General features: G+C 41.8%; 1 protein-coding gene across 12 annotated transcripts in view; it reads right to left on the minus strand.

Moving 5' to 3' along the window:
- Positions 1–21672, minus strand: part of ccser2a (coiled-coil serine-rich protein 2a) — a 51500-nt gene that overhangs the window by 28732 nt on the left and 1096 nt on the right. For 11 of the 12 annotated variants that reach the window (XR_013303975.1, XR_013303972.1, XR_013303973.1 and 8 more), the window contains exons 2-9: positions 14751–16066; positions 14472–14683; positions 12120–12207; positions 7249–7351; positions 6556–6736; positions 5700–5756; positions 5492–5602; positions 3332–3469 (exon numbers count right to left, since the gene is read on the minus strand). Coding sequence is in view for 5 of the 12 variants with exons in the window: in XM_077613887.1 (XP_077470013.1) it covers positions 3332–3469; positions 5492–5602; positions 5700–5756; positions 6556–6736; positions 7249–7351; positions 12120–12207; positions 14472–14683; positions 14751–16023 (2163 nt within the window). In the remaining 7 variants the exon portion in view is untranslated. Of the gene's footprint in view, positions 1–3331; positions 3470–5491; positions 5603–5699; positions 5757–6555; positions 6737–7248; positions 7352–12119; positions 12208–14471; positions 14684–14750; positions 16067–18605; positions 18890–21672 lie in introns of all 12 variants that reach the window. The other variant, XR_013303971.1, reaches the window with a different exon arrangement.

Below are 21672 nucleotides of genomic sequence, written 5' to 3' on the forward strand. Positions count from 1 at the left end.
AGAGACTAGGGACTGCACAGCATTAGAAGTATGTGCAGAAAACAATGTTCTATTGTTAGTCCAGTGAGGCCTAAATTGTTTAATCGCTGGTGTCAAAGTGGGGGAACAGGGGCCAAATCTGGGCTGTCATCTAATTTTGCACCTTCCGCAAGAGTCATGGGTGTCAACTTTAATTTGATAATAATATTCTAAAGAATATGGAAGTGTAGGTTTTCCTCTTTTTTAAAAAAGGTAAATACTAATTTCTTAAGTCAACGGATTCTGCTTATTTCAGTCAGTTTTTTTAGTCCAAAAAAGCAAATAAAACTGAATAGTTCCTGTTTTCCCTTTTTTAAGCAAATATAACTGAATAGTTCCTGTTTTCCCTTTTTTAAGCAAATAAAATTGAATATTTCCTGTTTTCCCTTTTTTAACCCAAGTAAATTTAAATATATATTTTTCAACTATTTTTGGTCTTTTCTTGAAAAAAAAGCTAAATTAAAAGATAAAAAAGGAAATATTTAATGTTTTCTCTTCCTAAGAATAAGAAAAAAAAACAAAAATATTTACTGGAGTCCTGCCCCCTATTTTTTGATCGATTTTTTTTTAAATCTAAAATTTAGAACATAAATAAAACCACAAGTATACGAAGGTCCGGACAGACTGAATGACTGGTTGCCTGGCTACTTTGTTCTCTGAACACTTCCACTGAGTGCCAATTATTCAGGGAGTTAAAGCCATTCTCTCTCAATCTCCTACAAGGATATACAAAGCGAGAGACGTCGGACAGACGTCACGTTGAGACGACAAATCCGACTTTCCAGAATAAAGAAGATAAAGGCGTGGACTTCCCAGGAGGGCTGACCCCAACCCGTGCGCGGTCGCGAGCCTTCCCGCTGTGTCCTGCTGGAAGGAGGGATGGAATTATCACTTTTGTCCATGAGTGCAGAACTTGCTGCTATCATTAACAAGAGGGAGAAAATCTCTGATGGCGAGAACAAGAAGGCGTCTGCCGCTCTTCCTTTTCGGTCCTCGGTTCCAGGGAAAGCCACTTTTTTTCTCTAACACAACTAGCACTGTTTCATCTTTTTTTGTTACAAATACGGCTTACATGCGAGAAAATACGGTAAAGCACAGGTGTGAAAGTGGCAGCCCAGGGGCCAAATCTGGCCCGCCGCTTCATTTTGTGCGGCCTGAGAAAGTAAATCATGAGTGCCAACTTTCTGTTGTAGGATCAAATTAAAATGAAGAGTATATATGTATATTACATTTCCTGATATTCCCCCTTTTAAATCAATAATTGTAATTTTTTAATCCGTTTTTTCTGTGTTTTTAGTTCAAAAATAATTTTGTAATATATAAATTATTATGTATATAAAAAAAGGTAAAATAAACATTGTTTTAGATCGATAAAAAACTGAATATTCAGGGACTTTAATCCAGCTCATTTAATCCATTTATTTTAAAAAATCTAATTATTATATCTAAAATGGTCCGGCCCACATGAAATCGAGTTGACGTTAAAGCGGCCCGCGAACCAACCCGAGTCTGACACCCTTGCGGTAAAGATTACAAGTGGCTAAATATGCGAGACGACTAAAAATAAAATATATCGTCACTGGCATGGTTTGTCACCAAAATATCAAAAGCGCATCACCGTTTTTTCGCTTGGCGGTTTTATCGAGCTGAATAAGCGAATATATTAAAGTCGTACGAACTGTGCTATTGGAAATTCAGCATCATTGTCTTTATGGGCTTTTCTTAAATCAGAGTTGATTTGATTTATTAGAAAGTGTGACGTTGGCGTGTAAACTACATTTGGACGTACAAAGTGCCACTTCCCAAACGACTGAAATGAGTCAAGTTTGCAGAGAGGCTGACTACGCCAAGTAAACATCCCCCCCTTCTCAAGATTGCCTCTGGGAGCCATTCAAGAATATAGATGGGGGGTTTTCCAACAATTGACATTTAAATGGCAGTTAGCTCGACTCTACGAGCGTGTCCCGCTGCGACTAGTGCTTTGTCAGTTACTTCGACAAAACTCAGACTTTGCAGCCAACATAAATTTGGATGGAAAAATAGATGGGCAGCTGAGATGGCTTTTAATGGGGATTTGTTGGCCAAAGCTTGAGGAAATGCTCATTGATTAATTCAACGCTCATCAGTTTAATCTATGCTTGTTGCCGTAAGGATTGGCGGCGTAAAGTCGGACTGACACGATTCAAAAGTAGAAATAGAGAAATCAGACCCCTTATTGTTAGAATTCTTTTCCATTAGAAGCACTCAAATGGATGAGATTCCCTATCGGGAAGAAGAAGGCTCCACGAGCTGGTTTCCAAGGCAACAGTAAAACCACATGCTGTTGCGCTAGGCACAGGGGCTACACTCTGCTTAGGGAGCTCCTCAAGTCCAGTTTGCTAGCGGTCGATTCTAAGACTTGCTAAGACTCTCTTGATATCGCCCGACTGATGAATAAATGGCCTTTTTGAAGGTGTAAAATTCACGCGAGAAAGTCTTAATGGATCAGGAAATGATAATGAGCAGACGTTCTAATTCGCAAACCTTCTACGGTCACTCGGTAATCTGCTTTACTATCGTTTATATTAACGTATTTCATAAATATTGGCAATTGGTAGCAGGTAGGTGTGTAAATCAGCAATTTCATGACCATAGAATACATTATTAATTTTTGGGATGGTCATATGATATTTGCTGATGTGACTAAGCCTGCCATATTGGATTAATTTCAAAGATCTTCAAATAATTTAATACAATATTAAGTAGACACTTCACAATCAGTTCCATTTCACCTAAAGCAATAGAAAACACAATTGACATTTACAAAACTGCATGAGCGATGAAGTTGACTCCTGTTTTGCATTTCAAATCATTTTGATTGGATCGCTGCATCGTCAACTCACGCATCGATCCAAGCCCATCTGAAATTTCAGAAATGGTTTTAGCCAGAATTCCAACTTCAGCCATACCTAGTTGCTGCTCAGCCATCTTTCCCCCTGAACAACTTCCTTCCTGTGTCTTTTGCTCATTCGTCTCCTCGATATTTTTTCCGACAAAAAAGGCGGCCTCGCATTTCACGCTGGCTATTAAAAGTGTGAAGCGGAGTGACAAGGCAACTGACAAGCTCATAAAGTGTCCTCTCCGCTGGGAGGTCAGAGCTTTGCGGGTGCCAAACAGGAAACTGATGAGTGACTCAGCAATATGTGCTAGAAAACCACAATACTGTGTGTGTGTTGTTTACACATTTACTATGTTTAAAAAAAGGAACAAGGAAAATTGAATCAACTATCGAATGACGAATGTATACGAGGAAGTGGATTAGATGTTGACTCACAGCGTGGTTGGGGGGTCTCCAGGAGGTCTGAGTGGCCTTGTCGCATGGGCGCTGCAGTCTCTTGTCCCCTGGCTGTCGTAAAAGCGACGGCGCCCTTTGTTGCTGGCACTGGCACCGAACCTGACGTTGTTGAGCCAGCTGAAGAAAGGCAGAGAGAGAGGAAGATACATTGCAAATGTTACGAGGAAAGAACCTGTCAAATGCGACAGATCTTTGCCAGTTTTTACCAAACTAGTAAATACGCATTTTTGGATCAAAACTACAAAAATACCCCCCAAGAAGCAAGCATTAACAACAACATTTTAAAAGTGTGATTATTATTTAAAAGTGATTATGCATATTTAACATCAGTCTCAGTCTGCAGAAGGTTTTATGCAATTACAGTGTGTGGCTCCAGTTTTTTTACCTAGGTCTACAATGTCTTCTGTGTCTGTGCATGCTACTGCAACCAAGGAAATTTCCCGAATGCGGGATGAAATAAAGTTCGAACCTAATCTAAATCTAAAATTATTGGAGATGTGGAGACGTGGTCATAGCCTGCCAAGCTAGCTGGACTTTTGTCATTTATAAGACACATGGCACAAGTCAGTCTGGTCTTCTGTGCTTTCAATTGGATTTTCCTTCTGGTCCAATCTGGACCGACGAATCCCAAGCCCACCAGAGAGATTTATTTACACCCCTGGGGGTTTTGGAAGCTGGGCATTGTCATCTTTTTCCCATCAATCTAAAGAAGAGGCTGCTTTTGCGTGGGACACCATGACACTATTGCTTTTACAACGTGAAATCTCATTCGCGGACACCAAAACAAACTTTCCGACTGAATGCCGGAACGAGTCAAAGGCCGTCAGAACTCAGCAAATCTTTTGAAGCATTTGTTACAAGACACCAAGCGCTCTTAGATTTTTCTCCAAAAAAGCCAGTGTCACTCACTCACTGTTCACCGGTGCAATTTCACTCGATGCCACGACGATGAACTACAAATTGACGACAACTGACAGAACGGGTGGTGGTGGATTTTCGGCATCCGTGCGTCTTCAATTTGCAGCAGAGTGATGAAAAGAGCTTGTTATTCTGTTCATCCAGTTGTATTTCAGATATCATTGAGCCACGAATCGATCCCTTCTGTAATCGTAAAGCACGTGCCATCGCGAGGTACCCAGAGGTTCCCACTCACCACGAGCCAAAACCCGATGCAGCCAATTTCAAGGCCTGTGCGACAAAGCTGAAAACGAAATGGCAACCAACTTCAAATAGCCCTGGCAAAATTGTATATTTTTGGTCCAGGCCTGATGCAGAGACCCAATATCATCAGGATTCTTCACAGTGGAAAACGTCTTCTATTTTTCTTTTAACTCCATCTGTCAGCCTCCATATCCAATAATGCCATTGCTTCCTCCCCATCCGCGGGGTGCAGCGATATCGTACGGGAGAAGCGGCTGGGGGAGGGTGCTAACTCTAATTGGAAAAAGCTCAGGTGCGGCAGCGAGTTAGGCCCGGCTTTGACATTTTGGTATTTGCGGATGCGGCGGCGGATTTGAATGTCAGATGGGCGCACGGTTGTTTGGCTAACAAGGGAGTCTCTTCAAGACACTAATGAGAGTTAGGATGAGAATAGAGGCGCTAACAGCAAACAGGATAGAGGTTACTGGTAGGCAGCGGTGCAAACTCGAGGTCTCCCAACGCCCATTCGCGATAAAGGCTAGCGTGGGGGTTCTTGATTTTTAGCAGGGTGATGTAGATCCCCACTGTTCGCTTCTGGATTCAGTTTCATTGGCAGCACCTAGTGATCTCGATCGGATGAGGGTCTCTCTTTAAAATAAACCCTAAAAGATATAGAGAATAAAGCGTACTGTATTTCTATTTTTTGTAATATACGTTAGGATTTTTATTTTTAGCCCTTAATACTTAGAATTTAAAAAATATATTTTAGAAACAATTTCTTTTAGCCCAATGGGATCCTCTGAAAATGACATAATTGGGAGCCGGTTTCCGATCACATGATCGGATCTGGGACATCAATTTATTTTTTATATATATTGTTGTGGTTTTCTTCGTGAACTGATTTTTTTCCGCCCCCTCACTTGTTTGGTTAAAAACACCAAAGTATACAAAAGTAAGGTTTGCAAGCAATGAGAAAGAATATTTTGTGGCCTGTTTTACCGTTTGTTCTCGCTGATGCTGCTGACATTGAAGAGTCAGCTGAACAATGGTTTTATCTCGACTCCGAAGTTCTTCTCGGAGCATGTGCACCTCCTTCAGCATCTCATCAAACTGCAGAAAAACACACACACGAGCACGCAGATGTTCAGAGAGAACTATACGGCCAATGCAGGAGAAAAAAAATGGAATAAAATGCTATTTTTCTTACCTGCGATGCAGAATTGGTCTCCCCCGCAACATCTGCTGGCGAGTCGGTATCCTCCATCTGGGAAAACACACACGGAAAGGCAGAAAGTACACGGTGAGCACAATCAATGACAGTTGCCGTAGGCCAGGCCTCAAGAGCAATGTTGTAAGGTGGAATAATTTTATTCCTTCACACATCCACTCGGTACACAGATCTTGGAGTATACTCAAAACATTTATTTGACAAGGAAGAATAAATGTCAGCGAGCCGCTTGAATAAATCTAGCGATGTACATTATATTCTCGATCGTATTCGTAGGCTCAAAGGCAAACTTATTTGGGAGACAAATGATGTAACACAATAACTGCCACCGACAAACGTAGATATTCCATTTTTTTGGTTCTGATCGTGTACGCATGCAAATACACACTTTTCCATTCCCTAATTTTTTTCCAATCACAATTCCTAATGATGCGTCTATTTACCAGTCGGTAAAGTTACAATGTAATAGCACAAGATAAAATGTGGCATATATAAATCAATGTTTGCTTTTACTGCTAATCCATTTTGTGGCAATACGCTCCCTCTTCCAGGTCAGTCTTGGTACTACAACTTATGACCATGGATGGTATCATTATGGATTTTTTTTTTTAAAATCATTATGCCTAGTTTTCTGTGCTGGTTATTTTGAGTAAGCTACAAACTAAAAAATAGGGATGGACTAATCACAATATTCTCTTGAAAACCTTAAATATGCAAATCCCAAATATCTTGGAACTATGATAACCGAGAAAATAATGTTTCAGATATCAATAGGAGTCGGAAAGTCACGCACGAAAAAGGTAAGCCGGTCGGGTCTAAGTATTGAGTGTCGAACCTGCAGTAGGTTTTTCAGTCTGAGTAGCTGATTCTTGACCAAGCTGCAGTCTTGGCTCATATGGTCCAGCGACATCTCGTCGGGAACGGATGCGTGATTATTTTGCCTTGTTTCGGGAGAGACGGCCTGTAAATACATCTTGGAAGACTTGAGGGCATCGTAGTGGTGGAAGAACGGTGCCCTGAGAGACACAAAGCAATCAGGTTGAAAGAATTGTGCAAGTTTGACCTCAGTCTTGCTGTGTATATATACACATAAATGTATATTTCATGTACCATGCTTATTTATTTATTATCTATTTTATTTAGGTCTACAATGTCTTTTCCTGTGTCTGTTTTTTCACCTTCTTGGTACTGCCACCAAGTAAATTTCGGGATGAATAAACTACAGAATGAATAAAGTTCAATCTAATCAAATGTGGTTTTTTTAAATGGATGGCAGTCATTTTGCTGGTTTGGTCCAAAATATATGGGAAATATGTGTTTTATGTTATGACGTTTATTTGTAATAGAGCACTAATCAGCTACGATCCCGCCAAGGGCCCGCTGAATTCCAGCGTTAATTTCTTTTACCCAATCAAATTTAGTCAAGTTGACTTGTATTAAACAGTCTTTAATATACTGTATGAAATTCCACACTGTGACTAATTGAATTATTACCCACAGACGTTCAGCTTTGGGTCAAGTCACTCACCTGCCATCGTTGGCCAAGTGGTCGCCTCCGTTCCAGCGGTGATTCCGTCGTCTCTGTCCCTGTCGATGGGGCACGCTATCACCATTGGACATTGTGTTGAAGTCTAAGGGGAATGTTAGAAATATGGTGAGGCAGAGTGAAGGAAAACATTTCAAAAGAAATATGCATAGAAAATTGGGCCGGCCTCGAAAGTTCGTTGAAAAAAAATGAGATATGCTATGCAAACCGGGAAGGTACGAATTTGGTTTTCAAGGAGGTTCACAGACGCACATCTAAACCAAACTCTCCTATTTTCTGGCGATGAATACGTCTGTACATTTTTCAAACGCTTTCCTCCGTCTCCTTCATTGCTATGCAAACAGAAAGTGACGTTCCTTTTTCAAGGATGTGGAAGGGAAAAAAAAAGTACAGAGTGTTTTTGGAAAGAATAGAGCTGAGAAATGAGCCACTAAGGGGAAAAACTGACAAATAATCGAGTCTGACCTCCCTCACAGAAAAGTGAGAAGGCTAGACAGCAAGAAAACAGCCACAAACACAAAAGAGAATAAATAATAACGGGATGATGGAATGCTTGCTGCTGCTTAAAATACTTTACCTAATGTGACAACACGCAAGAGAAGAAGAAGAAGGCAGCTTGCCTTGAAACTCGCAGTATTACATTGCCGAAACCTTGCAAAATCCAAGTCAACAAAGAAGCCAAACAACAGGAATACTGTTTATTCCAGTCAGGGGAGGCGGAAGATCAGCATAAGAAATGTCTGGCTGTTCCATTGGGTTAGGCAGGAATCCCAAGCCCTCGCCGCATGGCCCTGTCTGCGTTGTCAGGCTTCTTTTTCGGGCACTTTCCAAGAAGACTGCTGGTGCTTTTGAATCCAAAGCTTAGAGAAAACACCGCGGCCATCCGGAAGGGGCTGACAACGGGGTTCAGGGAAAGTGTCACGCGCGAGCCTCTAATCCGGTTGTGATTTGGCCCAGCGTTCTTCCCTTTTCGTCTTCTTCCCGTTATGTGGAGGAGTCGGGGAGTCTCCGGGAGGGAGGAAATGAAGGACAGATTTAAGGGAGGGCCTGTGGAGACTCTGTGGGCGAAAACAAACGGGGCTGGCCTTGTGGGTTGGGCTCCTTTGCCCCTGTCTCACTTTCACAGTGCCTCTTTTGCTACTTGTCCTAACACACGGGGATATAAATATGGACACCTCCCAAAAAGGGAGCCACAACGGGCCAAAGACGTCAGTCGCATTCTTGTTCTGGTCGTTGCCTGTTTACAATTAAGGGTGATGTGAACACTCCAGAACAAGGGTGTCAGACTCGGGTTGGTTCGCGGGCCAACTCGATTTCATGTGGGTCGGACCATTTTAGATATAACATTTAGATTTTTTTTAATAAATGGATTAAAAGAACTGGTTTAAAAGCCCTGAATATTCAGTTTTTTATAGATCTAAAACAATGTTTATTTTAGCTTTTTTAAAATATTTTTAGATTTTACAAAATGATTTTTGAACTATAAACACAGAAAAAATGGATTAAAAAATGACAATTATTGATTTAAAAGGGGGAAAATCAGGAAATGTAATATCCATCTTATATTCTTCATTTTATAGATCTAAAACAATGTTTATTTTAGCTTTTTTTATATATTTTTAGATTTTACAAAATGATTTTTGAACTATAAACACAGAAAAAATGGATTAAAAAATGACAATTATTGATTTAAAAGGGGGAAAAATCAGGAAATGTAATATCCATCTTATATTCTTCATTTTATAGATCTAAAACAATGTTTATTTTAGCTTTTTTTATATATTTTTAGATTTTACAAAATGATTTTTGAACTAAAAACACAGAAAAAATTGATTAAAAAATACAATTATTGATTTAAAAAGGGGGAAAATCAGGAAATTTAATATACATCTATACTCTTCATTTTAATTTGATCCTAAAACAGAAAGTTGGCACTCATGATTTACTTTCCCGGGCCACACAAAATGATGCGGCAGGCCAGATTTGGCCCCCGGGCCGCCACTTTGACACGTGTGCTCCAGAATATGCCGTGTGGACTTCATGTTCGGTTAGTTTCATGGTAGTGGTCTACGGCTTGTTTCTGTGGGCGTCGTAAAGTCCTGGATCTTGGACAGAACTTGATCTTTCCAGTGGCTTTGCCAAAGAGGAGTAGCAATGAGGTCATGAATCCAATTGTGGCTAAACAATATCATAAAAGGGGAAGCGATGTCCACCATAACGCAGGCAGTGCAAGACAATCTTTTATTTTTCCGTCCATGTCACTAGCACAACTATGATGTAGCTGTTTTCTACCTGAGGCAGATTCTTTCCTCCATTTTGTAGACCAGTGTTATATTCTAACTTTATTTTAGCATCACAACTGATACCAGAAAGCAAAAATCCAAACAGTCAAATCGAGTCCAATTCAACAGTGCACATTTGCATGTCGTCAATATCACAACACCTCTGCAGTAGGAGGTTGACAATTAAATGAAATGCTATATTTTTCTGCGAAACTAGATAATAATGCCAAATGCATGCAAATGCATACACGCGAATCAAGCCGCGGTCACGTGTTGTTTGTCTCCGTTGGCAACGTAACTCAATGTGAATCCAGCTTTTGTCTAATTTGACTGCATTCGACACCGTCCATCACCATTTGCTTGTGAATATACAGTCAGAGGCTTGTATTTGACCTTCACATATTAGATTTTGTGGTTCCCGGAGAAGGCCTTGTCATACATTCCAAGTCGGGCCACGTCAGAAACATTCCACATCAAAAGGGTGCGATAAGCAAGCCTGGAAAGAAGTGGCCGATCTGAATTTGATTCAGTGCTGACAGGAGCGAATTATCCTCACAGAAGTCATTATACTTCACGACGGGAGAGGTCAACGTCACTCCACCTCCCGCCATCGTATACGTGACACGCCATCTGATAAACACATAACAAAAGCAGCCGGCATAATAACCGTGACCTGATTAGCCCGAGCGCATACGATGATGCCGTCTCGCTCGGATTTAAAGAGGCCCAAATTAGATTACTACGTTCAAAGGGCCATAATGAAAAACCCACGACAAAAGGACGGCGACGGCGTTGACGTCACAGCGGTGGATGGCCATGTGAAGTGGCGAAACGCAAAGCGTAAAAACGAATGGCCTTATTACCGCTGTCAAGGCAATCCAACAGCTGGCTGGCGCGCCTCCATTTTCACTGTGTTTTCATCTGTTTGTTCCGACACGCTGAAGACAGCAGGCGACATCCTTTTCTGCTGCCGAGCTGTCATTTTCAGCGTGTTAAATCACCTATAAATAACTCTTCGGCAACCGCGTACGCGTTACGATAGACAGCGTTCAAACAGATGTTGGGGATTCTGTCATTCTGGAATCAGACGCAGGATATAGTATTATCTTTATTGCTAATCCGGTGGTGGTTAGCGTATCGGCCCCACTGTTCTGAGAGAAGAGGTTCGGTCCGAGGTCCGGACCTACCCGTGGTTGTCTGGGCAGAAAGACAACCTCTCTGAGCACACTGAGTACCGGTGTGAGCAACATCATCATTGCTCGCTATGGGCACACACCAGTATCACACCTGCCATAAGCAGGTGCATATCTACTACACACAAATGATTTAGTAATAATAAAATATAATGATTAATATCTATGAATGTGTGGCCCGGCGGATGAGTGGTTCGCACATCGGCCTCACAGCTAAAAAAAAAAAAAGAAAAATAATTGGGATTTTATTTTGTGCGCTCCATATGATTTGCTGTGCGCAGAGAAGACGAGAGTAGTGCGCAATTGTGCACGCACACAGCTTAGAGGGAACATTGCCCGTGGGGTTGTTTGCATGTTCGCCCCGGGCTTATGTGGCTTTTATCCGGGTACTCTGGTTTCCTCCCACATACCAAAAACATGCAAACTAGGCCAATTATATGCTAAATTGCCCCTAGCTACGAGTGATTGGTTGTTTGTCTCGTTGGGGCCTGCAATTGGAATGGGACCAATTCCTGGTACAGTGGTACCTCTACATACGAGAAGCCCTACCTACGAGATGCTCGAGATACAATGAAAATTTTGAGCAAATAATTTGCTCTAGATACAATGAAAAATTTCGAGATGCGAGGAAGCCAGGTGGCCATGACATGAGGCTGTTTATCATTGTAGCGCACTGTCTTTTTTTGCCGCATCTCTTTCATGTATAACAGATATCTACGAGCACTGAACGATTTATTCAGATGAGTTTCGACCAGGAAACGCACAACGCGCATGCGTGGGCAAAAAGAGGGCTTTCTGGGTAATCAAGTATACTCGTGTACACAACACCGATAGCCAATGGCACCCTTTCTCAGAATAAAACTTCATTTCCCACAATCAATACGTGGGTAAGCTCAGCTGTTGCATTTCCTGTTATTCCTTCCTTAGCCTGTTAGCTCCCGCGATCGCTTATTCAAGACTACTTCTCGTTGGCAAGTGGTCGTGCGTTATCCTATTGTGAGGACATTTGTGTGCATCATTTTCGGAATATTTTGAAGGGAATAGTACGACAGCAAACAGCCCATCGATAGCAAACGAGAGGGTGAAGGCGTGGCAAACAGCTAACCCGCCCAGGAGAAGGTAATTTTTTTTAAACAAAATTAGAATTCAGTTTTGTGTAAAGTTATATTAAACGTATGTTTGAGTGTGTCTGTATATATTAATCCAAGTTCATTTAAATTTGTTTGTTCGGTTACGAGTGCGTTGCCCTGGCTGTACTTGGATTGGATTGGAAAATAAAAGATTTCAGTGCTAGTTGGCTAACGTATTCAGGATATTTCATGTTAAAGTTTGATTACATTGACTGTTACGTGCAGGGTAACTCAGAATGTTCGCTCACCATGTAAACCATCCTCCGGGAGGTCCAAATCCAGCATGAGCTCGTTGTCGTCGTCATCCACCTCGACGGGCAAGTTGTTCAGGATATCCTAGGAAAATGAAAGAAAATTGTAGAGCTGCATCATGACTGCAAAGCGTCGGGAACTGTAGCCCAATTACAACAAGGAGAGTTGTGTGATTATTTCACTTGTATAACATATGGACATTTTTGGCTCCATTTTCCCTCAGTTTGTTGCTGTAGGAAATAATCACCTTGCTTACATTCACTTTCAAATCACAATTACGTGTCAAATGCCAGCACCTTTTTGGTCGGATCGCAGTGCATTTCTATCTGCATTCAATGTACTGCCCGGAAATGTACTACCTACAATTTGACAGTAAAATTAAAACAATTTAAATGTCAGAGAATTACACGTCATTTTGTTCAGATGTGTTTTTCCTCAATGAAAAAGAGTCGTCATGCTTATGTGATTTTTTTTTCTTCTGCTTTGACAGTTTTAATGAATTTAAGAAAAATAAATAAAAGTATCCATTGGGATGCAATGCAAGCAGCAGTAAAATTTGATACATGCCCTCCCCTCTGACCTGGAGGGTGCATTATTTAAATGTTATCAAGCCCCAGTGGCTTACACTCTGATTCTCCACTGTGCCATTAGAATGCAGACAGAGCCAAATACAGCTCAAACATGACTGCCATACACAAAAGGAGCAATTTTAAGTGCGAGACACGTGGAGCTGCTTCATAGACGTACATTGCCACCTTCTGGAGCGATTCTGCTACCACAATGGATCATTTTAGGACAACTTTACACCATACAACAGTGGTCTTGGGAAGCTTTTTGATGGAAAGAGCCATAAACAATTCATATTTTTTTAAATGTTAATCCTTGAGAGCCATGCTCCGAATTTAAAAGTCAACACACATGGAAATCTGTGCCGTTTTTAGTCACTTCACCACCCAAAAAAGTCTCCGAATTCTTTTGACAACATTGTTACGTTGTTGCTAATCAATGAGTATCAATGAGAATATCCATGCAAACGAGTGTAATGAAAAAAAATTGATTATAAGGTGCTGGAGTCCATAGGTTCAAAATTCATCCTGCCTGCAAAGAAACAATGCACAATTGACCACAATTGTATTATGTTTCTGGAACAAACCCAATTTGTATATGCCCAATCAATGGATTCAAAGTATGTTTCCTAAAAATGTAGTCACGATCCGGTCAGAAAAGCAAAAATAGCACATGACATTAGCTGCACTAATCTCCTGTGCACAAAATATCCATAAGACATAGTAAATGACTTTTAATCGGATATGCAGGGTTCAGGCATGTGCAAGTCAAATGAAAGCAGGAAAGAACACACTTGCGCATAAGCTCTCATTCCTGACAACTTATTTTTCATCCATTCTGTCTGGAGCGTGAGCAACAATGCGAACAGATATACGAATCTGAAAGGTATTCCTAAATGTGTGCTTAAGTACTACAGACTCCATCTAATAATGACTCAATGTTTTTGATGAGCAATCTGTGTTCAATTTGCTTCATGAATGTTTTGTCTAGCTTCATCCAACAGGACAAAAGATTTGTTTCCCAGTTGAATGTCTCTATCACATGGTTCGGAGTACTTAGAAGACATGCTTTATTATGCCATTTCTAATCTGGCTTCCGCAAAGCTCTTTACGTGGTCTCGAGATCAAGTGCCACGGTACGTGAACGCGCAGAACTGGAAATGCTATTAAAGCAAAAGCGGTGGCGAGAGCACAGCGGCATTCCTTTTAGGGATAACCACTTTGCTTCATGGGGAAGTAAGTGGGCGAACGAGGGGCGACAGCCTTTCCCAATATAATCTGGCATGAGGACTACAAAGAAGAAGGTAACGGTTCCCTATTTTGTTTCTTCACAAGTTTAAAATGAAAACATACAAATGACTGAACCAATTTGTAAAATATCTGCTACATGTCCGATGTATTAAAATTTGGGATTTTTTTGTGTGAATGAAAACATCTATTTGAATACAGGACTAAATATTGGAATAAAATATGCCGTTGATCGGTTTAGAAATGAAGCTCGCTTTTTAATTTATTGACAATCACTTAAAGTATTTTTAGCTGCCTTTTTAAAAATTAACTGAGCAGATCACTTCCAAAACAGAACTGAAAGGACATTTTCTATGTATTATTTATTTATTTATACTTATTACCTATTTATGTCTAAAATGTCTTTTGCTGTGTCTGTATTCTCACCCTCTTGCTACTGTGACAGTGAAATTTCCCTGAATACGGGATGAATAAAGTTATCTAATCTAATCTAATTAGGTACCAAATGATCAGATTCTAGGTAAAGGAACTCACCACGTTGTTGAGTCCAGAGCCGTCGTAGAGGTGGGACGAATACGAGCCAGGTTCTCCCAGTGGTTCCAGGCCTTCTTCGTCCCACATGTAGGTTCCCCCAGAGCTGTTGGAGGGGGACAGCTCCAAGGACGAGACCGGGCAGACGTGACCATCCTCCGGACGCTTCCCGATTGGTCCCTGAGAGTCCTGCATAGGGCTTTCTTCACCGGGATCTGGGCGACAGTACAAAAATTCAACGACAAATTCCTCCTTGAGGACACTTTAAGATGATCGATTTACCTGCCAGATCCCAATCCCCGTTTTCAGCGAGAAAGCTATTTTTTGGAGGAGGGTCCCCATCACTAAAGACATCCCCTACGCTGTCCAGGTCATCTAGAAACTCTTCGCTGGTGTTCCCTTTGTCGAGAGATGAAGCGGAAGACAGGGACATGTCTTCCTGAAAATCTCCCGCCGCCTGATTTGAGATTGGCGGAATCACGGTTTCTTCTTTCGGTCTTTCGCCAGTGGGACATTGGTAGATGTTATTGTGACTGTCTCTTTCTTCACCCTTACCGACGGTTGCGGGGTCTACGTGTGGAGGGACCGATGACGGTTTGGTAGTTCTTTGAACGCAACCAGAAACGATTGTTTTTTGCTGCTTGGCCTGCGTGGGACTTGCCTGGCTGAGGCCTGGAGATCCACTACTATTCCCCAACAATTTCTTGAAACCGCTAGTGCAGATCATAGGCTTTTTCAAAGCCCTGGGCGTTGAGGGAGCTGACCGTGTGGGTAGCGAGGATGTCGAGTTGGACAGAAGTCCACCAGAAGATGCGGAACCGCCAAGGCCAGATCGCATGCCCCCGAGTCCTAAAGCCAATCGTCCGTTGCTAAGTTGCGGGGGTTTGAGGAAACCGCTTCGAGGTGGTCGGAGTTGGGTGTTGGCCAGAGGTTTGGCCAGTTCCACAGCCCGGTTGAAGGAAAAGGACCGTATCATGGGCTGGCTGTTGGGAGAGGGAATCTGCTTCAAGTGCGTGAAGCTGTGCGAACGCACCATCTGCTCCAGTTCTAGGTTTTCGCCGGACTGAGAAAGTGGGTCTTGGGAACCACTCGTCGTCGACGAACAAGAGGATAACTTGGGCCGGGCAAGGCGGGACTCGGTGTCGGCGTGGTCTGTTTTAGGGGCGCCGTTGAGAGAGCTTTGGCCAAGCTTGATGCTGTCCTTTGGCGCTACCTTCAAGGACTGCTTTGGAAGGACCTTGGGGCTTGCGGCAGCCACCGCCAAACCACCAGACCTCCGCATTATAGGTGTCCCCGGTGAGGGAAGTTGTCTCGACTTGTCCTTGCCGCCGTCCGCGGAGCTGGTAAGGCTAGAGGGGGCTGTCTCTTCATCTTTCTTCCATTTCAAGGTGAAAGGAGAGGTTCGAATTGTACCGCTGGGCCGTGTCGGAGCCGTCTTGGGCTCCTGGGTCGACGAACCATTGGACAAATGTCCGGCCCCGCCACTTCCAGAGCGCCCACCAAACTTGGGCAGTCTCGAAACCATGGCAGACTTGGTCAATATTTTATCTTCCATTAGATCCCGACGGAGACATGGATGAGGGTGAAATCGCACACAGCTGCGGATAGAAAAGACAACACGTTATTCTTTTCTGGCAAAACTAGCAGTTCTTTTTCAGGTATGTCCAAAACCAGGTCAATGGAATTGGAGTAAAAAAAACAATATGGGGCAGGCACATACATCTCTATCCCAAAAAAAACATAATACACCTCAGTTTTGCAAAAAAGAAACGACTATGTGATCGAGGCCGATCTCGGGACCAAATCCGATATTCCAAAATTAGCTGTATCGGGCACAGATACTGAATATCAGATCAGGACGACATTACTCAAAACAGATGGCTGAACAGAATGGGGGACAAGAGAAAAATAGCGCACTTCATCATAAGAACCAAAGTGAAACTAAGCTAACAAATCAATGGAGCACACGGGGTCAAAAACAAAAAGAGCTGACGGACACAAAGGCTGCGGGATGAAATGGAATCCGGGAATAGGGCCAACATTGTTTGATGAATGTGAACAGGACGAGTCAATGCTGGGAGAGCTTTAGATATGTCGCTTGATAAACTTGCAGATTTCAGTTGTATTGTGAAGGCTTTTATCTTCTCTGAATGTCGTATGTTTATCTCGAAATACTTTGAAAAATGCGACCATTTTGAAATTAACATTTGTACTGTTCTTTTCGCAGTAGCATACTGTATCGGGGTTGAAATGGTCACTTTGTGGAGACTCGGTTCCAATCGTCTCTAGTTTTTTTGTGAATCGTCCCAAAATTGGACTATCGACGGCGAATCGAGATATGAAACAGATCATTTTTGCATGAAAGATTGACCCCTTAGCGACCTACTCCTGCATACGTTTAAAATGCAGTGACAATTTTGCCAGTTAATCCACCACAATTGACCAGCACTGCTGATTCAAGATATATAATCCATATTTAATTTATCTACCGTATCGGGTGAGGACATCAGTGTGGGTGCCCCACATTCCCATGCACACACACACACATACGTGTGTGTATCCAATCAGTCGCACTCTGCCACTGGCGCAGTCTGACTGCCGTAATCCGCATCAATAAACACACATACGTAAATCCGCGTAGAGGAGAAAAACTCTGAAAATCAGGTCAACATCCTCAGGGAAGGGCCACTGCAACGACCTACTTGCCCCCAGCGACGGGCGTGAATCTTTGTGCTAAAGTGGTCTACATTAGAGTTTGACCCTCCACTACAACCTCTCAAATTTCATTCACATCACACAGTGGTACTACCTTAACAAATTTGCTGTGATGGGCCTTTATGTGGGTCACTTGACTGATCACTAGTGGAAATCGGGTATCTAAAGAGTTGGCACACATTCCACGGTGGGTCAGTAGACCGTGATGGCCATCTGTCAAACCCCTGGCTCCCCAACCTCCACTTTCTTGGACGGGATTAGATATTATGTAAGGTAAGATCGTGATTCAGTCAGTCATGACAAGGCAATGAAGACAAAAAGTCTGGAAAATTCTAATGGGAAATTTTGCAATTTTGCATAAGTTGATTTTTGTTTACTGCAGTCATCAGGCGTCGTTTGGGACTGACCTGAATATAAAATGTTTTCTTCCAGGAGTGGTCTTGAGCTCCTGGGTAGACGGTTTAGGAGGAGAGACATTTTGTGGCTGGAAAAACCTCATTAAGAAGTTCAAAAACTAAATGAGTATTTCTATTTCTTTTTGAAAGATTATCTTTACGAACTGCTGTATTTTCTCGCATATACGCCATATTTGTCGCTCAAAAACATGATGACTCAATCGAGGGTAGGGCTTATATGCGCACAAATTAGACTTGACATTCACAAAACTGCAAGACAAAATCCCATAATGCAAGACAATACGGCCAATACGGCCGATACGGTCATTTATTTCAAAATAAAGAAAAGATAAACTCATGAAACGCTTTTTTAAAAAATATTTTGACGTCTATGAATGAAATTCAAGAAAAAAAATTAACGTATATTGCATAAAACGAGAAATTCAAAGATTTTAAGGCAAATTTTAAAATTGCGGCTTATACGTGGAGGCGGCTTATATGCGAGAGAAAATACGATAATTATATAGGAATACTCCAAATATTAATTAGGATGGGCCAACATTGATAGTGCATCCTAGGTATTATTGCATATCAAATAGCAATGGAAAAGCACTCAAATTCAACGTAGCCATTTATAGACTCCAAGCTTTCCCGTCTACCAAAGCTTCATCTTGCTCATATTGACAGTACCAGCATCTCGTCAGAGTAATAACCTGGACCGGTCATGCGGAAAGGCCGGCGGTGGGGGCCGCCATGCTCACCGCGAAACGATTAGCAGAGCGCCATTAGAGAGAGCTAATAGAACGAGGTGGGGATGAAAGCCACGCTGACGCTACGCTAATGTGTATTGAGTGAAAACAACACCGAGCCGAGAGGGCTCTGATGCTAAGCGACGCTAATCCAATGAGACGCCAAGGACGACGACGGGACACGACCAGAGGTACAAGTGGAGACGGAGGCGGGTGTGGCACCCGGGAACGTAAAAGCTGTCTTTCGCAGTTGCAAAAACAAAAATTTAAAGTCTTACCCTTAGACGTTGAGAACCATCCAACCAGTTTCCGATATAGTCAAAACAAAGCTTAAGCATCAGAGTTGAAAGTTCAACAACTGAAACATGCATGCATCTGTGACTGCCGCTATTCCTTGTTTAGCGGGGACATAAATCTCGTAGCGTAAGCTTTGCTGGCACTCGCCTTCTGCTTGGGGACAAAAACAAAGTCCCCGCGATATAAATCATTCAATCTCCAGATGTGGCTTGAAGAAAGGCAAGGTAAAAAAAAATAGAGGTGACAACAAAGTCAGTCCAAAGATCTGCAATGAAGACAGAAACATGACAGTCAAAGAAGGAACCTGGCACCAAGATCAGATGGAAACCACATCAACCTGTCAGTGTGCAATGTGCATGCCAGCGTATGATGTCATGAGCTCACCAGAGAGAACAAAATATCAAAGTAGGCACTGCCTGCCTGCCTGCCCTGTTTCAGACAGGAAATTCTCTTAGTAAAAGTTTCAGTCTCTGAATTACTTCCAAAAACTTCTGTTCGATTGCTCACGTGTTGCGACCCTAGAGATACTTAGATTCATTATAATGTACAAAAATATTATGAAATAAAAATCTGCCCCATCTCGGGCTCGAAAAATATCAAACACCGTGTGACTCTTGACTCTTGAATGGTCTTTGACTGGCAGGCGACCAGTTCAGGCGACTAACGAATTTAACGTAGACAAGCACAAAAGAAACTAGATAATGAAGCTGATGTCGTAATCATTAAGCACACAAGCAGACGTCTCCTGCTGCTCTGCAACACGACCTTGACTTGAGCCCGGCAAATGGGATTATTGTGCATTTAAGAGTCACATTTAATTGTCACAGCCTGACCGTCGTGCTAATCCAGTATTAGCATGCGTCGGTCACTATGAGCATCTTTGATCGTTGCTATTTCCAAAAGATGGGCGTAGATGGATGCGGGGGGAGGGGCTTTTGGCAACTTTGCAAACTCAACCAATCAAACCGAGCAAAATCAACCAATCTGCCTTCTGCAAGCGAATCGACTCCAAGGCTTTAAACATCTGCAGTCTTATCCAGAGAGTGACTAACAAGTACCGAAGTGGGCTAAATTTAGCTCCGATGACAACCCGGCGAGGAGCATGGAGGCTCAAAGTAGAAGGCAAAGTAACCCAGCCTTCTTTAAAGTGAATCTCATGCAGGAATTCACTGACCAATCGGATTACAAGTGTGTCAAACTCGGGTTTGTTGACGCAATAACATCAACTCGATTTCATGTGGGCCGGACCATTTTAAATATAATATTTTTTTTTTTTTTTTTTTTTTAATTGGACTATAAGAACTGGATCAAAAGCCCTAAATATTCAGTTTTTTTTATAGATATAAAACTGTTTATTTGAACTTTTTTTTAGTAAGGGAAAACCGAAAATATTTGTATATATTTATTTTTAGATTTTACAAAATGCTTTTTGACCTAAAAATACCAAAAGAAGAAAATTGCAATTATTGATTTAAAAAGGGGAAAATCAGGAAATTTAATATAAATCTATACTCTTAATTTTAATTTGATCCTAAAACAGAAAGTCAGCACTCATGATTTACTTTCTCGGGCCGCACAAAATGATGCGGCGGGCCAGATTTGACCCCCGGGCCACCACTTTGATACCTATGCTCTACTAAGTCTTACAATGTCTACTCAGGAATCCGTATCAATGTCAAGGGTATGAAAACAAACCAAAAAAAAATCTATAAACTAATTTTGAGGCCTGATGACACTATAGCACTGAAGATTGAGCTGTCAAAGATCAGGATCACTCAGAAAACCTCGACTTATCACTGTCACCAATTGAAAAAGACTATTTTCCAGGGTGGTCATAGTCCCCTTAAAAACATCACTTTTCTACCATTAAAGCACTCTTGTCTAGACAGTCAATTTATGGACTGAGATACTGAAACTGAGTTACTGGAACCTCTTTATAGCTTTTTTATAAAGAATGATTATTAGACTTTGCAGCTATAAAAGTCACTCTAGCCTGCAGACTGCAAAATTTACTGGTCCGTCTTATCTAGCCAACCTCGAGGACACCTGTAACAGGGTTGTTACCACACAGAGAAGAAGTGACAGGCACACCGTTCTATATTGGAAAACAATAAACATATAGCGTATTTTCTCGCATATTAGCCGCCTCCACGTATAAACCGCACCATTCAAATTTTACAATTTCTCTCGTATAAGAAGCCCTCTGATTCATAATTTTTTCACCTCCATATTTATGGTTTTAATAGGGAGGACAAATGTTTTACTTTGAAGGGAAAATCGTAAGAAAAATCATCACGCGTGGTATTTCTGAGATACTGTATGAATCGGAAGGATCATCTGATGGATTGCATATTCATAAAGGGTGTTGCCTGCACATAGAAAAATTCAAAAAGGAAGTCATGTGACCAATACAACCAGGAAGTGTGTCCATAGCGGTCTAGTTTGGCATCCCTAGGTAAGATGGTGACGAGCAATGGCACGTTTTATGCAAGATACATTTTTTTCTTGAATTTTGTTCATAGATGTCAAAATAAATCTTGTTAAGCGTTTTATCTGTTTATGTTTTTTCCATTTTGAAATAAATGCTGCATTGTGTTGCGTTATGGCATTTAGTCCTTGCATTTTCGTGCATGTCAAGTCTAATTTGTGCGCATATAAGCCATACTCTCGATTCAGTCATCTTTTTTTAACGACTAATACGGTGTATATGCAGGAAAATACGGTAAATAGAAATCTCAGAGAGTAAACACACTCCAAATTTAAAGAGGGAGTTCTCGTGCAACCTGGAATTCAGCTGTTAAGTGGGGATATGATTATAAAAACACTCCCAGCCAGGGTGACGCGACACCCCAGAAGCAGAAATGACAGGTGTTTGAGGAACACACACGTGGATTTGACGCGTAGCCACCTTTCCGTGTTTCTGCCGACATGCTGATGTCACGGCACCACGCGTCGTCAAAACTGCGGTAGATCAAATTTAAATACAAACATTTGACTGACAGGCGCTTAAGACGTGGCGTATAAATACGAATAGGTGACGTCTGGCAT

The sequence above is a fragment of the Stigmatopora argus genome, chromosome 11 (genome assembly GCF_051989625.1).
Source record: "Stigmatopora argus isolate UIUO_Sarg chromosome 11, RoL_Sarg_1.0, whole genome shotgun sequence".
Taxonomy (NCBI): Eukaryota; Metazoa; Chordata; class Actinopteri; order Syngnathiformes; family Syngnathidae; genus Stigmatopora; species Stigmatopora argus.